Source organism: Coregonus lavaretus (genome assembly GCF_964263955.1).
Source record: "Coregonus lavaretus genome assembly, chromosome: 24".
NCBI lineage: Eukaryota > Metazoa > Chordata > Actinopteri > Salmoniformes > Salmonidae > Coregonus > Coregonus lavaretus.
Window position 1 is genome coordinate 5,399,339 of NC_140011.1, and position 16,961 is coordinate 5,416,299.

The following is a 16,961-nucleotide window of genomic DNA, read 5'->3' on the forward strand; positions in this document are numbered from 1 at the left end:
GCCTCCTTGCTCGCACACTTTTTCAGTTCTGCCCACACATTTTCTATAGGATTGAGGTCAGGGCTTTGTGATTGCCACTCCAATACCTTGACTTTGTTGTCCTTAAGCCAATTTGCCACAACTTTGGAAGTATGCTTGGGGTCATTGTCCATTTGGAAGACCCATTTGCGACCAAGCTTTAACTTCCTGACTGATGTCTTGAGATGTTGCTTCAATATATCCACATAATTTTCCTTCCTCATGATGCCATCTATTTTGTGAAGTGCACCAGTCCCTCCTGCAGCAAAGCACCCCCACAGCATGATGCTGCTTCCCCGTGCTTCACAGTTGGGATGGTGTTCTTCGGCTTGCAAGCAACCCCCTTTTTCCTCCAAACATAACAATGGTCATTATGGCCAAACAGTTCTATTTTTGTTTCATCAGACCAGAGGACATTTCTCCAAAAAGTATGATCTTTGTCCCCATGTGCAGTTGCAAACCGTAGTTTTGCTTTTTTATGGTGGTTTTGGAGCAGTGGCTTCTTCCTTGCTGAGCGGCCTTTCAGGGTATGTCGATATAGGACTTGTTTTACTGTGGATATAGATACATTTGTACCTGTCTCCTCCAGCATCTTCACAAGGTTCTTTGCTGTTGTTCTGGGATTGATTTGCACCAAAGTACGTTCATCTCTAGGAGACAGAACGCGTCTACTTCCTGAGTGGTATGACGGCTGCGTGGTCCCATGGTGTTTATACTTGCGTACTATTGTTTGTACAGATGAACGTGGTACCTTCAGGCGTTTAGAAATTGCTCCCAAGGATGAACCAGACTTGTGGAGGTCTACAATGTTTTTTCTGAGGTCTTGGCTGATTTCTTTTGATTTTCCCATGATGTCAAGCAAAGAGGCACTGAGTTTGAAGGTAGGCCTTGAAATACATCCGTAGGTACACCTCCAATTGACTCAAATTATGTCAATTAGCCTATCAGAAGCTTCTAAAGCCATGACATAATTTTCTGGAATTTTCCAAGCTGTTTAAAGGCACCGTCAACTTAGTGTATGTAAACTTCTGACCCACTGGAATTGTGATAAAGTGAATTATAAGTGAAATAATCTGTCTGTAAACAATTGTTGGAAAAATTACTTGTGTCATGCACAAAGTAGATGTCCTAACCAACTTGCCAAAACTATAGTTTGTTAACAAGACATTTGTGGAGTGGTTGAAAAACAAGTTTTAATGACTCCAACCTAAGTGTATGTAAACTTCCGACTTCAACAGTATGTGTCCAATTCAGTGGCTCTGTTGCTAGAGAAAGGAGATGTGGTCTCCACGCGTCTATGGAATGACTTCAGGCTCTGGGATGATGGCAACAAACATAGCATAGTCAGTTGCTTCATGCTCTTCCCTATGTGAGGAGAACACAACAAAGCTGTTGTGAATTCAGAATTCTCTTGATTCTGTGGATGTCACATTGAATTCAAACTTTGTATGTGCATTCCTGAATTGTACAATAGCGGCTTGTTGAATCTCTCTCTTTCTTATTCACAGAAACAGTCTGTGCACTAACACACAATCATCCAAACTTAAAGCTACAGTCTGGAACTTGGTAAGCTATTCAATGGTCATTTCAATTATTGATATTTACCCATTGATTTAGAATAATATAACGTTTAAATGCCTCATGAGCTTAGCAAAACTGTCTGTCTTTATCCTGACCAGAAATATAAGGTTTTAGTACTGTTACCATTAGTACTATTTTGCTCTTGCTTGATTTTGGGCATCAGGAAACTGAGCAATTTATACTAGAAACTTGACTGTTGACATGCACAATGTTTTGGGACTCTATTAAAAGTAGACTAAGGAATAATATATATATATATTAGTACCAGTCAAAAGTTTGGACACACCTACTCATTCAAGTGATTTTCTTTATTTTGACTATTTTCTACACTGTAGAGTAATAGTGAATACATAAAAATGATGAAATAACACATATGGAATCATTTAGTAACCAAAAAAGTGTTAAACAAATCAAATATGTTTTATATTTGAGATTCTTCAAAGTAGCCACCCTTTGCCTTGATGACAGCTTTGCACACTCTTGGCATTCCCTCAACCAGCTTCATGAGGTAGTCAACTGGAATGCATTTCAATTAACATGTGTGCCTTGTTAAAAGTGCATTTGTGGAATTTCTTTATTTCTTAATGCGTTTGAGCCAATCAGTTGTGTTGTGACAAGGTAGGGGTGGTATACAGAAGATAGCCCTATTTGGTAAAATACCATTACCAGCCTCAGAAAACCTGTTTTTGTTTGTCATTATGGGGTATTGTGTGTAGATTGATGAGGAAAAAAAACAATTGAACCCATTTTAGAATAAGGCTGTAACGTAACAGAATGTGGAAAAAGTCAAGGGGTCTGAATACTTTCCGAATGCACTGTATAATAATGCCGCCTTCAAAACAACTCAGAGATCTCTGCCTTCAGTGTGGTCAAGCAAAACTCTGTAGCTCAGCTGGTAGAGCACGGCGCTTGTAACGCCAAGGTAGTGGGTTCGATCCCCGGGACCACCCATACACAAAAATGTATGCACGCATGACTGTAAGTCGCTTTGGATAAAAGCGTCTGCTAAATGGCATATTATTATTATTATTTATATAAAACGATCTCAGACTGGGAAAAATCAATTTGAACAGTCATCCAACTCAGAATTCCATGTCGGGAACTCTGGCCTCTTTCTAGAGCTCCGACTTTCCAACCTGAAGATCACTGATGTCATGATTTGACCGTGTTTTTTTCAGAGTACCCAGTTGTCTTGAAAGCACCATAAGAATGGTTTCGAAGAGAAGACTCTTATTATAGATCAGTGAGAGAAGCCTATCCACCAGGTGGAGAGACATGCAACCCCGAAGGAAAAAGGAGAAGCATAGAGAGCCCAGAGATAGTCAGACTTGTAAATTGGGCTAAGGAACAGGTGGCTGTTAGAGAAACGGCATCGGTGTGTGCTCTGCAAGCAATACAGTAGATGAAGGCTTGGCAAGAGTGTGGTGAATGGATAGACGTGGTTAAGGACAGCGAGGAAGAAGGAGAAGAGCAGAGTGCAGTGGGAAGATGTGTGTTGAGGAAGAATGGCGTCAAGTACAAATTGTGTTCTGCGGTCTCTGATGGTGCAGAAATTGAACCTGATGAGAGTGAGGATGAATTACCTGTGGTGGAAGGTGTGGTGAAGACCTCTGAGTCCGAGCTTCGCCGCGATGGTCATGCAAAGGATGATTCGGGCCCAGTGGGAGTGACATTTTTGAAGAAAGTGGATCCCTGTCTTTTGGCTGATCCATATGTAGTCTCAGGCTGTGTAGAAAATAAGTTGGGGACTGTTAAATCGGTGAAGGTAGCTCGAAGTGGACTTCTGATGATTTTCATTGTTTCTTCCGTCCCGAGGGAGCGGGCGCATCATGTCACGTGACTGGGGACAAGACCTGTGACTTGCTTTGCACTCCAGAGCATGGTGTCTTTTTATAAGGAATGATTACTGGGGTGGCGTTAAGTGTTGAGGTGGACTGAAATTGAAAATTCCCTGTGTCTGACGAACACTATTTTGGTGCGACGCAGACCCGGTGGCGAGCGTGGTGAAACTGAGAAGACATTGTCTGTCCTTTTGAGTTTTGAAGCAGTCTTTACCTGATAAAGTCATGTTAGGATATGTCAGTTATTCAGTGAGAGCTTTTGTGCCGAACCCACTAAGGTGTTCAGATGCCAAGCTTATAATTATGTTGCAGCAGTGTGTAGGAGGGAGATTCCAAGATGTGAGAAGTGTGCAGGAAGGCATGGGACAAAGGAATGTGTAGGATCAGTGGAAAAAACTGTGTCAATTGTGGGGGTGCCCATGTTGCTGGGGATCAGAAGTGCCCGGTGCAAGAGAGACAGGTTGAGGTTGCCAGGGTCAGAATAGAACAGAAGGTGTGGTATGCTGAGGCAGTGAAGAGACAATATGAGTTTACACCAATCCTACAACTACTACTGCACTGGTCACACTCAAACAGAAAAGGCTGATGCTTGCAATTCATTTTTATTGCGAAGTTATATGATATAGGAAAAATAAAGATCCAAAAGCCCATTTAGGTCCATGGCAAACTGCCTATCATGGACACTCCCTCTTTCTCCATGGTGTCCTCCAGTCGCTCATTAGAAGCAATGCCTTCAATCCATACAGAATGTGATCATACGGTGCTTCTGTAAAACAAACAAAAACATGTCAGGAAATTTAGTTTTTTAGTTGAAAGACATTGGATGAATGCATTCATACACATACAGTAATTCACAATGTCCAATCATGAAGCCCAGTTCTAGAGCTCCCATCCTCTCACAAGCCCAAACTCTTACCTCATCTGTTCTTCTGTGTTTTCCTCCTCCTGCCTCCCTCCCTTTCATCCTCTCCTATTGATGCTTCAACAGATAACGTGACCTCATATGCCACCGTCTGTTTTGAGGACAAAATAAACATCCAAAAGCCCATTTAGGGCCATGGCAAACTGCCTATCATAGACACTCTCCCATAGTGTCCTCTTCTCTGGAAGCAATGCTGTCAATCCATACCGAAGCTGATCATACAGCACTCCTGTAAAACAATAATCACATGAGGTCAGGAATTAGGTCAGTGAAAGACATTGGATAGATGCACTTATATCAACAGTAATACAGCTCTACAGAGAACAGGCTTTGATAGTAAGATCTTACCTAATGTACTCATCAAACTCCTCCCCTCCCTTCCTCCCTCCCTCACTCCCATCCTTTCCTATATGCTTCAGATGTTCGACATCAAATGCCATCTGTCTGGGCTGGTAGTGGCTGGAAGGAGGTGGCAATTGTTTGACGCTGCTGTGTCCGGGGTTGGTGAAAGGGTTGGTGCCGGTATCGGGGATGGAACTGGAAAAACCAGGGTTGGTGCTGGTGCTGTGGCCGGGGCTGGAAACCGTGCTGGTGCTGGGACCGGGACTAGTACTGGGACAGGAAACGGGAACCGGGAAACAGGAACCGGGAACTGGTGTTGGTGCAGGTGCTGGGTCGGATCTGGGTCTGTAGAGGGGAGGAATGACAACCTGAGGCACAAGCAGGCACACAAGGGAGTCCACGACCGTAAGGTCAGGGCTAGCACCTTCCTGAGGCCTGCTCGCTCTGTGTGAAAGTTCGATCTTTGGTCCCTCCTCCACACCTCGAGTGGTGGTCTGGTGCTGGGATTAGTGCTGGGACTGGTGCTGGATCTGCAGATGGGAGGAAGGACAACCCGAGGAGCAAGCAGGCACACAAGGAATCCCTACACCCGGAGGTTGGTGGTGGCACTGCCCTGTGGCCTGCTCGCTCCGGGTGAAGGTCCGATCTTTGGTCTCTCCTCCGTGTCTCTTCCAGTGTTCTGGTGCTGGATACCGGGAACTGGGTTGGTGCTGGGTCTGGAATTGGTGTTGGATCTATAAAGGGGAGGAAAGGCAACCTGAGGAGCAAGCAGGCACACAAGGAAGCCCTAGACCCAGAGGTCAGTGGTGGCACTCCCCGTGGCCTTCTCACCCAGGGTGAAGGGCTGGGGGTGGAGAGTGACGTGGGGCGTGGTGAAGGAGCAATGCTGCGATGAGGCTGAAGGACGGGTCTGGGATCCGGGCAGCATGGAGGGCAGTTTAGATGTTAATGTCCTTCCATCTTGCCACCCCCCCATACCGCTCTTGCCTGGTCCGGGTTTTTGTGAAAGTCTGTGACGGGGTGATCCCTGAGGAGAATGGTGATCCTCATATTCAGGGTTGTTCGGTTGGTAGACCCTGATGTTCCTCGTCTCCCACAGGACCTGCTTGACGACGCCAATGATCCTCCACTTTTGGCGGAGCTGGGTGGTGGTACATCTGCCAGGAGAACCGTTCAGGATATTCTCCGCGATAGACTCCTTTCCTCCTCTCTCATGTTTTTCCTCTTCACCCTCATACCTTGCTCTGTATAGTTTTTGTTCCCTTTCTAGTTTATTTGTTTTTCCTTTTTTTTTCTTTTTTACATACCCAGGAGCATTGATTTGTCAATTTCCTTTTTCCTTTGTCTGCACCCTTTTCTTTTGTCATCTACTCAAAATGTGTCCACGCCTCGTCCACCTCTTTCTTCTGCTTCTTCCTTGGTCTCTTCTTCACAGACTGTGGGCGAGCAGTCTCTGGCCGCTGCTCCCTCCCGTCCCTCCACACAGAGGCGTCAGATGTAGACGCTGTGACCTCGTATGCCACCACCTGTTTTGCTCTCTGTCGTTTTTTCTCATACAGCGCACGCCTCTTCTCTCTCAATCTGTGCATTCCTCTCTTCTCTCTCATACAGTTTCTCCATCTCCATCTTGAACCTGGCCTCATCGTCTTTTATTCTTTGAAGTTTGTCTCTCCTCTTATCCTCGTCTCGTATCCTTTGCCGCCTTTTCTGCTCCTCCTTCTCTTGTTCCTTTACAATCTTCAATCTCCTTTTCTCCTCCTCTTTCCTCTTTTTCTCCTCTTTTTCTTGTGCCTTTTGCTCCATCTCCAGCTTCTTCATTCTCTCCTTTTCTTTCTTTTTCTCCTCCTCCATCCTCTTTTTCTTTATCTTTTCTTCCTCTGCCCACTTTTTCTCCTCTTTTTCGTGGGCCTTTTGCTCAATATCCTGGCGCTTCATTTGTTCTTTATTTCTCTTTTTCTCCTCCTCAGGCCACTTTTTCTCCATTTTTCTCCTTCCTTTTTCTCTCCTCCTCTTCCAATTTCTGCTGCTTCTTCTCCCACTTTTTGTCCTCCTCTTCCCTGGCTTTCTCCGCCTTCCTCTCTTTTTGCTTCTCCTTTCCCATTTTTTTCAGTACCTCCTCATTTTTCTTACCCTTGTCCTTGAAATATTTTATCCTCTCTGTGTAGCTCATGGCATTAAGTTCTTCTTTCCCTAGGCTCGCCATCATAGGCATTGCATTTACGGTAGCATATCCATCTTCCATCTTAAGATGACTAGTCATCTATAATAATAATAATAATATGCCATTTAGCAGACGCTTTTATCCAAAGCGACTTACAGTCATGTGTGCATACATTTTTGTGTATGGGTGGTCCCGGGGATCGAACCCACTACTTTGGCGTTACAAGCGCCGTGCTCTACCAGCTGAGCTACAGAGGACCATCTCTTTTCTCTCCCTCTCACCATAAGCATCCCTGTGTATACATCTCTGCTGTTCATCACTCATGCTCTCACTTTCACTACTGACCTCCTCACTTTTGTCCTCAGTCTGAGATGAATCATCCTCAGACGAGCATGAGGGGGACACAGCCTTCTCAGTGGTGATACGGAGTGCTATGATGTAGTCAGCTTCTGAGTTCATCCTGTGAGCGAGCGGGCACAGCTCCTCGTAAATGGAGCTTCGCGAGAGTGAATCCTCACGAACGTTGTCAGGCAGGTATAGGTCAGATGATTGCCTGTTGACCACATTCACAACCTCTGCCAGGTCCTGCTGTGTGGCGCCCTGAGTGTCCTCTCGGAAGGTCGTTGGTCTGGCATTTGTGGTGGCCTTTGGGCTGGCCGGGCACTCGGGGGCTGTGGCAGGGGTCTTGGATTGTCCAGCAGATGAGGAGGAGGCCTCAGTGTCATTGTCCTTTATATTCCCTTTTCTTAAGAATCTCTTCCTTTCTCTTTTGGGCCATCCTCTCTTTCAGCTGTGCTTTATACATATTCGCAATTTCTGCACCTCTCCGCTGAACTTCCTTAGACAATTCCTCAGATGATGCAATCTCTGGCCTTTTGACCTCATCCTTGACCTTTGCCTGGCCAGTCAATGGTGACCTGGGGTGGACAGGCAGATGTGGCTGCCTCAGCTTAGCAGGAGGGCCGGGAGCCAGGAGGTGGGATGGGACAGCAAATTGGTGTGAAGCGTGCGGGCGGGACATCTTGGATGGAGTATGAGGCCGTTTGTCAGGGGAGGTGCAGCTCTGTGTGCCCAGAGGGGAAAAGATGCAGTGTTTCTTAGCCGGGTCCATCTGGGTGGCGGAAGCATGCTGGTCAGGTTCCAATTGGCTGTTGGCGAGGTACCTGTGGAGGTTGTACCTAGGGAGAGCTGGCAGTGTCGGGGAGATGGGCCGAAGAATGGAGGAGGTGGAGCGCTGCTTGATCAGTCCTTTATCCACCCCACTCTGTATGATGACAGACACATTTCTATTACTTAATAGCTTGATGTTATTACTATCTTAAAACAATTCTATGTGTATGGGTAGTAAATCTCATAGAGAAAATACATTATATTACTGTATCTCTGCCTATTAGAAAAATGTTAAGGGCCACACTTGGAATAAAGGTGAAAAATATAATAATTTTCCATTCTTTTTCAACTCTATTCCAAGAATGCGGACCTTCCTAAGATTATTACCAGTGTGCAGTTTTTCTTTCTTTATTATTCTAACTATTTACATCTTATTTCCATGTATCAGGATTGGGCAAAGCAACTATCTACTGATATGAAAGTCTGATTTAAGAAAACTGCTGTTACCTCCTCCAACAACTCGTGCAGCCTAAATATTTCTCCATACAGCGCCTTAATCTCCCTCATGTTTCCTCGCTCAGTTCTCCATGTCTCTCTAGCCAATCGCCAATGGGCAAGCTCAAGATCATGGATATCCTCCCGCATGCCTAGTTCAACCTGGGTCCCCTTCTCATTGGATTATTATGTGCTTTCCATTGGATTCCATTGATATAAAGTATCAAGAAAGTATGATGTTGACACTATATCAAGCCATAGTTAGTACAATACATTTTACACTGATTGACCATGAATTGTTAGTTTGGACCACTTTAGAAGAGGAAGTCATATATTTAGCATACAGATTGGGCCTTACAGTGAGGCTGGGGAGTTCTGAGGAGTTGTGAGGCTGGGGTGTTGTGAGCCTGGGGAGTTTGGGAATCGTCCTGTGCAGTCTGATTTCCCCATGGCTAGAAAAATGAAAATAATGACAAACATGCAGTCAGTAATGAGGGGAGTAGAGGTTATCATGATACAAGCTTGTTATTTTCAATCTTAGAAAAGCTCAAAATGATGTAAAAATTATGATTTTGACTTTATGAAGGTGGTGAGAAAGAAATGGGATTCTAACCATTCTTATGACGAGCCTTGGGAAGGAGAACTTTCCCAAAGTTCCCTAAATTACTGTAATCCTGAAAAAGATCCACTATGGCTTAAAAATCTTCTTACATTATTTAAATAATCTCAATTAAATTGTTCCACTAAATAAGCCTACTTGCACTAAATCAGTGGTCACAACTACTTACCACTAAGCACTTCAAAATAACCATCCAAAATATAGCAATGATTTTGACCCTATATTGAACTTGTAAGTGACAAGTTACAAGTGTTGCCGTAATGTGACAGTAATGCTATGGCCAACCATTTAGGCTGTCAACACAGTTGTTTATGACATCACGATTCTGATGTAATGTGATGCTATGGGAGACCACACCCTTTAGGCTGTCAACACAGTTGTTTATGACATCACGATTCTGATGTAATGTGATGCTATGGGAGACCACACCCACCCTGACAGACAACCAATCACCAGACATGAGCCATATAGGCTTATTTTCAATTACCAACCCCAGTTAAAGGAAAACTCCACCCAAAAACTATATTTTGTTACCTTTTGGTATTTGTTTCATTAGTCCATTGCAAAACGCAGCATCATATGATGCAAAATGCATCATACAGGTCAGATTTCTGTATTTTGAAAGTTAAACATCTTGAGAACTTGATTGCTGACGTGCAAAACATTTTGGGACTATATCAACAATGGACTAATGAAACAAATACCAAAATATAGTTTTGGAGTGGAGTTTTCCTTTAACTTGAAATACAATATATTTTGTAGTAGTAAGCTCATATACATAATGAAAACCATACGGTAACAATGTGTATAACTGCACAGCTACTGTCAATGATACTGTACATCATGAATTGGTATCCTCTGCTGGCCAGAATGTCTCTTGGACTATGTCCTAAAATGGCACCCTATTCTCTACATAGTGACCAGGACCGATAGGACTTTGTAAAAATCAAATCAATAGAGGTCCTGGATGGCAGGAAGCTTGGCCCCAGTGATGTACTGGGCCGTACGCACTACCCTCTGTAGTGCCTTGAAGTCGGAGGCCGAGCAGTTGCCATACCAGGCGGTGATGCAACCAGTCAGGATGCTCTCGTCCACACAATCAGTTTAGCCTTGATATTAAATCATTTTAGCTAAGTGGAAATTAAGAAAAGTCTATAGAAATTATGGGACAATTGCAATTAGAAAGAAAAATGTATTCATAAGAACAAAATCTAGGCACCTTATTGTAATTTCAATGAGGATTCATTCCAGTTGTCAATGGTATACATTGTAAGCTAAAAATAAGTTACTCTTCAGGATGCAGGCAGAGTTTTGAAAAACCGTCTCTGACGCAGGTGGTTTTTGTCACTCATTATCATTGTGAGGTCATATGGGGGACACCTGGCGCGTTCAAACCAACTGGAAACTGGGAACTGGAAAACCTCCGACTTCAGTGCATTCAAGACAACTGGGAAAAAACGAGCTCTGACTTTCCAACCTGAAGAAGTCATGATTTGACCTCGTATTTTTCAGTTCCCAGTTGTTTTTAAAGCACAAACCTAGCAGATAAACAATATACCTAAGCAATAGAACATGATTATAAAAACTGAATGGTGGCCAATTGAATGTATAATGGCAACATTACAGCATTAACACACTTATTTAATGAGTTTCAAATTAGGACTCTTATTTTGACGTTTTAACAAACTTTAGTTTTGCCCCAGGAAGTGCTTGGCCGTGTTCTCGCGTATTTACAAATGTGAACGGGAACAGATTATTGTTTTGGAAGGTGGTTTACTAGCAAAAAAAGCGTGCTGTTTTTCGAAAATTGACCCGACATGACTGCTACCAGACCGCTCGAGATGGAGCGGCCAAGACACCATCCGTTTCTGATCGGTGTTAGCGGAGGAACTGCCAGTGGCAAGGTAGGTAACGTTAAAAAACGGAAAAACTAAAAATAGCTAACGTTAGCTAGCTACATAATAATAGCTATCTAGCTAGTTAGCTAGGTCGTTTCAACAATCAGTAAAGTAGCTAGCTAACGTTAGCTATTTTTAGTTTTTCCCCATGAACTGACAGCAGACACGCATGTCAGGATGTCTCTTGTTTTGTCTTGTTTTCTGTCTGTCTGACCATTTTGAAATGTGCCAGCTACTCCACTCTGCTATGGCTATGCTCCAACCTTATAATCAAACTGAAATTAGGTTTCTGATTTTTAGTCAACAGTATGTGCCAAAATCATGGAGTTGCTGGGCCAGAACAAGGTGGACCATCGTCAGAGGAAAGTGGCCATCATCAGCCAAGACAGCTTCTACAAAGTCTTGACACCTGACCAGAAGGCCAAGGCACTCAAGGGCCAGTACAACTTTGACCACCCAGGTACTACATGCCTGTATGGATATTGTAATAACATAAGTATAATCGTTGCAATAACATAAGCTCTCTCTCTATCAGTCACTTATCACCCACTAGCTGTATAAGGCCATAAGCAGACAGGAAAACGCTCATCCAGAGGCAGCGCTCCTAGTGGCCGGGGACTTTAATGCAGGGAAACTTAAATCTGTTCTACCTAATTTCTATCAGCATGTTAAATGTGCAACCAGAGGAAAAAAAACTCTAGACCACCTTTACTCCACACACAGAGATGCATACAAAGCTCTCCCTCGCCCTCCATTTGGCAAATCTGACCATAATTCTATCCTCCTGATTCCTGCTTATAAGCAAAAACTAAAGTAGGAAGCACCAGTGACTCGGTTAATAAAAAAAGTGGTCAGATGACGCAGATGCTAAGCTACAGGAATGTTTTGCTAGCACAGACTGGAATATGTTCCGGGATTCTTCAGATAGCATTGAGGAGTACACCACATCAGGCACTGGCTTCATCAATAAGTGCATAGATGACGTCGTCCCCACAGTGACCGTACGTACATACCCCAACCAGAAGCCATGGATTACAGGCAACATCCGCACTGAGCTAAAGGGTAGAGCTGCCGCTTTCAAAGAGCGGGACTCTAACCCGGAAGCTTATAAGAAATCCCGCTATGCCCTCCGACGAACCATCAAACAGGCAAAGAGTCAATACAGGACTAAGATTGAATCGTACTACACCGGCTCTGACGCTCGTCAGATGTGGCAGGGCTTCAAAACTATTACAGACTACAAAGGGAAGCACAGCCGCGAACTGCCCAGTGACACAAGCCTACCAGACGAGCTAAATCACTTCTATGCTCGCTTCGAGGCAAGCAACACTGAAGCATGCATGAGAGCATCAGCTGTTCCGGATGACTATGTGATCACACTCTCCGTAGCCGATGTGAGTAAGACTTTTAAGCAGGTCAACATTCACAAGGCTGCAGGGCCAGACGGATTACCAGGACGTGTACTCTGAGCATGTGCTGACCAACTGGCAAGTGTCTTCACTGACATTTTCAACATGTCCCTGACTGAGTCTGTAATACCAACATGTTTCAAGCAGACCACCATAGTCCCTGTGCCCAAGGACACTAAGATAACCTGCCTAAATGACTACTGACTCGTAACACTCACGTCTGTAGCCATGAAGTGCTTTGAAAGGCTGTTCATGGCTCACATCAACACCATTATCCCAGAAACCCTACACCCACTCCAATTTGCATACCGCCCCAACAGTTCCACAGATGATGCAATCTCTATTGCACTCCACACTGCCCTTTCCCACCTGGACAAGAGGAACACCTACGTGAGAATGCTATTCATTGACTACAGCTCAGCGTTCAACACCATAGTGCCCTCAAAGCTCGTCACTAAGCTAAGGATCCTGGACTAAACACCTCCCTCTGCAACTGGAGCCTGGACTTCCTGACGGGCCGCCCCCAGGTGGTAAGGGTAGGTAACAACACGTCTGCCACGCTGATCCTCAACACGGGGCCCCTCAGGGGTGCGTGCTCAGTCCCCTCCTGTACTCCCTGTTCACCCATGACTGCATGGTCAGGCACGACTCCAACACCATCATTAAGTTTGCCGACGACACAACAGTGGTAGGCCTGATCACCGACAACGATGAGACAGCCTATAGGGAGGAGGTCAGAGACCTGGCCGTGTGGTGCCAGGATAACAACCTCTCCCTCAATGTGATCAAGACAAAGGAGATGATTGTGGACTACAGGAAAAAAAAGAGGACTGAGCACGCACCCATTCTCATCGACGGGGCTGTAGTGGAACAGGTTGAGAGCTTCAAGTTCCTTGGTGTCCACATCACCAACAAACTATCATGGTCCAAACACACCAAGACAGTCGTGAAGAGGGTACGACAAAACCTATTCCCCCTCAGGACACTGTTAAGATTTGGCATGGGTCCTTAGATCCTCAAAATGTTCTACAGCTGCACCATCGAGAGCATCCTGACTGGTTGCATCACCGCCTGGTATGGCAACTGCTCAGTCTCCGACCACAAGGCACTACAGAGGGTAGTGTGTACGGCCCAGTACATCACTGGGGTCATGCTTCCTGCCATCCAGGACCTCTATACCAGGCAGTGTCAGAGGAAGGCCCTAAAAATTGTCAAAGACTCAAGCCACCCTAGTCATAGACTGTTCTCTCTGCTACCGCACGGCAAGCGGTACCGGAGCGCTTAGTCTAGGTCCAAAAGGCTTCTCAACAGCTTCTACCCCCAAGCCATAAGACTCCTGAACAGCTAATCATGGCTACCCGGACTATTTGCACTTTTTTATTTTACATTTTTCTTTAAAAAACTGCATTGTTGGTTAAGGGCTTGTAAGTAATTTCACTGTAATGTCTATTATTCGGCGCATGTGGCAAATAAAATGTGATTTGATTTGAGATTACATGAATTCAATTCATTAAGGCATTTACATCAAACACTGGAAAATGTTATTCTAACTGTAGCCACGATGGGAACACTGTAGTTTAACTTAAGTGATCATTATTATTATGAACATAAAACAAATGCATATCTGGATGGAAAAAGTGAATAACCTCAATGTTTATTACAGATGCTTTCGACAACGAGTTGATGTACCAAACCCTGAAGGATATTGTGGAGGGGAGAGTGGTGGAGGTGCCGACATATGACTTTGTCACGCATTCGAGGTGAGGCAAACATTCCATATGGAAACATACCACTTGAGTTGGAAATGCCCTTCTTGAACTAAGACATGACCTTTGACCTAAGACGTGTCTAACCCAGCTCATCTGCAAACACATTGAACAAAAATATAAACGCAACATGTAAAGTGTTGGTCCCATGTTTCATGAGCAGAAATAAAAGACCCCAGAAATTTTCCATTTGCTCAAATAGCTTAGTTATCTCAAATGTTGTGCACAAATTGGTTTACATCCCTGTTAGTGAGAATGTATCCTTTGTCCAGATAATCCATCCACCTGACAGGTGTGGCATATCAAGCAGCTGATTAAACAGCATGATCATTACACAAGTGCACCTTGTGCTGGGGACAATAAAAGGCCACTCTAAAATGTGCAGTTTTGTCACACAACACAAGGCCACAGATTCCTGAATACAGGAATGTCCACCAGAGCTGTTGCCAGATAATTTAATGTTAATTTCTCTACCATATGACGCCTCCAACATCGTTTTAGAGAATTTGGCAGTACGTCCAACTGGCCTCACAACCGCAGACCACGTGTATGGCGTTGTGTGGGCGAGCGGTTTGCTGATGTCAACATTGTGAACAGAGTGCCCCATGGTGGCGGTGGGGTTATGGTATGGGCAGGCATAAGCTACGGACAACGAACACAATTGCATTTTATCGATGGCAATTTGAATGCACAGAGATACCGTGTCGAGATCCTGAGGCCCATTTTCGTGCTATTCATCTGCCGCCATCACTTCATGTTTCAGCATAATGCACGGCCCATTTCGCAAGGATCTGTACACAGTTCCTGGAAGCTGAAAATGTCCCAGTTCTTCCATGGCCTGTATACCCATTGAGCATGTTTGGGATGCTCTGGATCGACAGCGTGTTCCAGTTCCCGCCAATATCCAACAACTTCGCACAGCCATTGAAGAGTGGAACAACATTCCACATGCCACAATCAACAGCCTGATCAACTCTATGCGAAGGAGATGTCACGCTGCATGAGTCATATGGTGGTCACACCAGATACGGACTGGTTTTCCGGTCCACGCCCCTACCTTTATTTAAAGGTATCTGTGACCAACGGCTGAATATCTGTAATCCCAGTCATGTGAAATCCATAGATTAGGGCCTAATGAATTTATTTCAATTGACTGATTTCCTTATATCAACTGTGTGTGACTCTTTGAAATTGTTGCATTTATATTTTTGTTCAGTATACATACCAATCATGCATGCATTCATGTGAAAGTTAGTCGGTGTATAGATTGCCTCTTTGTGTGTACTAAATGTGTTGCTTAGTTTGTGTGTGTGTGTGGTCCAGGCTGCAGGACAGGATAACGGTGTACCCGGCTGACGTGGTTCTGTTTGAGGGGATCCTGGTCTTCTACTCTCAGGAAGTGAGGGATATGTTTCACATGAAGCTCTTTGTGGACACGGACTCTGATGTCAGGCTGTCTCGCAGAGGTACTACTGACACACAAAATAAGGGGATGTACCATCTATACATTGTCATATGCACTTCCATACTCATTTTCACTAGCGTCTTTGATATACGGACTTGTCACGTCTTGGTCCTGATCTGGCTGTTGTGGTTTTTACCTTTAGTTCTGCGGGACATGAAGAGAGGCAGAGACCTGGAGCAAATCCTCACCCAATACACGATGTTCGTCAAGCCAGCCTTCGAGGAGTTCTGTTTGCCTGTAAATGTCCAGCGCTGCCACACTCACAATACACTATTGATAATACATAAACAAATAATGGACATGTTAATTCGTTTTTAATAGGCCTAATTATGGACACAAAAGATGACACATTTAACACATTGTCAGCTGATTTACATCAGTGAGACGTTTAAATGTGACTCAATTATATTCTGCTCCAAATCCAGTCTTTTCAGAGCATTAGCTACCAAAATGAGATTGATAATTGTCCTTTTTTCCCAGACCAAGAAATATGCAGACGTCATTATTCCTCGAGGAGTTGACAACATGGGTAATAATAACACTCTTACGGGGGGCCAGTATGAAAAATGTATGCACTCACTAATTGTAAGTCGCTCTGGATAAGAGCGTCTGCTAAATTACTAAAATGTCAAATTAATCATGAAGACTCTCCATCCCTTCCCTCTCGTATTGAGCTGACTCTTTCTCTCCTCAGTGGCCATCAACCTCATTGTGCAGCACATCCAGGACATCCTGAATGGGGACCTCTGTAAGTGGCACCGTGGAGGAGCGGTCAACGGGCACAGCCGGGGCTTCAAGCGGGCCATCTCGGAGCAGGGGGACCTGGCCAACGGCACCTCCAACTTCCCCCCGGGGAAGAGGGTCCTACTGGAGCCCAGCAGTCGCCCCCACTGAGACAAAAATCTGTCAGTCTGTCTACTATATACAGTGGGGAAAAAAAGTATTTAGTTAGCCACCAATTGTGCAAGTTCTCCCACTTAAAAAGATGAGAGAGGCCTGTAATTTTCATCATAGGTACACGTCAACTATGACAGACAAAATGAGAAAGAAAAATCCAGAAAATCACATTGTAGGATTTTTAATGAATTTATTTGCAAATTATGGTAGAAAATAAGTATTTGGTCACCTACAAACAAGCAAGATTTCTGGCTCTCACAGACCTGTAACTTCTTCTTTAAGAGGCTCCTCTGTCCTCCACTCGTTACCTGTATTAATGGCACCTGTTTGAACTTGTTATCAGTATAAAAGACACCTGTCCACAACCTCAAACAGTCACACTCCAAACTCCACTATGGCCAAGACCAAAGAGCTGTCAAAGGACACCAGAAACAACA

General features: G+C 44.4%; 1 protein-coding gene and 1 pseudogene across 2 annotated transcripts; one reads left to right on the plus strand and one right to left on the minus strand.

The window, feature by feature from the left end:
• Positions 1-6,071: 6,071 nt before the first annotated feature.
• LOC311099443 lies at positions 6,072-8,813 on the minus strand (annotated as a pseudogene). The gene is made up of 3 exons: positions 8,483-8,813; positions 7,124-8,129; positions 6,072-6,964 (listed from the first exon to the last, which is right to left on the minus strand). The product of its transcript is annotated as an uncharacterized misc_RNA (transcript).
• A 2,008-nt stretch (positions 8,814-10,821) lies between these two features.
• On the plus strand, positions 10,822-16,663 carry LOC311099749 (uridine-cytidine kinase 1-like). Its single transcript, XM_084140489.1, has 7 exons — positions 10,822-10,993; positions 11,288-11,447; positions 14,060-14,156; positions 15,486-15,628; positions 15,770-15,864; positions 16,108-16,156; positions 16,322-16,663. Exons 1-7 carry the CDS (start codon positions 10,907-10,909, stop codon positions 16,519-16,521), a joined length of 831 nt encoding a protein of 276 aa, XP_083996615.1. The 5' UTR covers positions 10,822-10,906; the 3' UTR covers positions 16,522-16,663.
• The last annotated feature ends 298 nt before the right edge of the window (positions 16,664-16,961 follow it).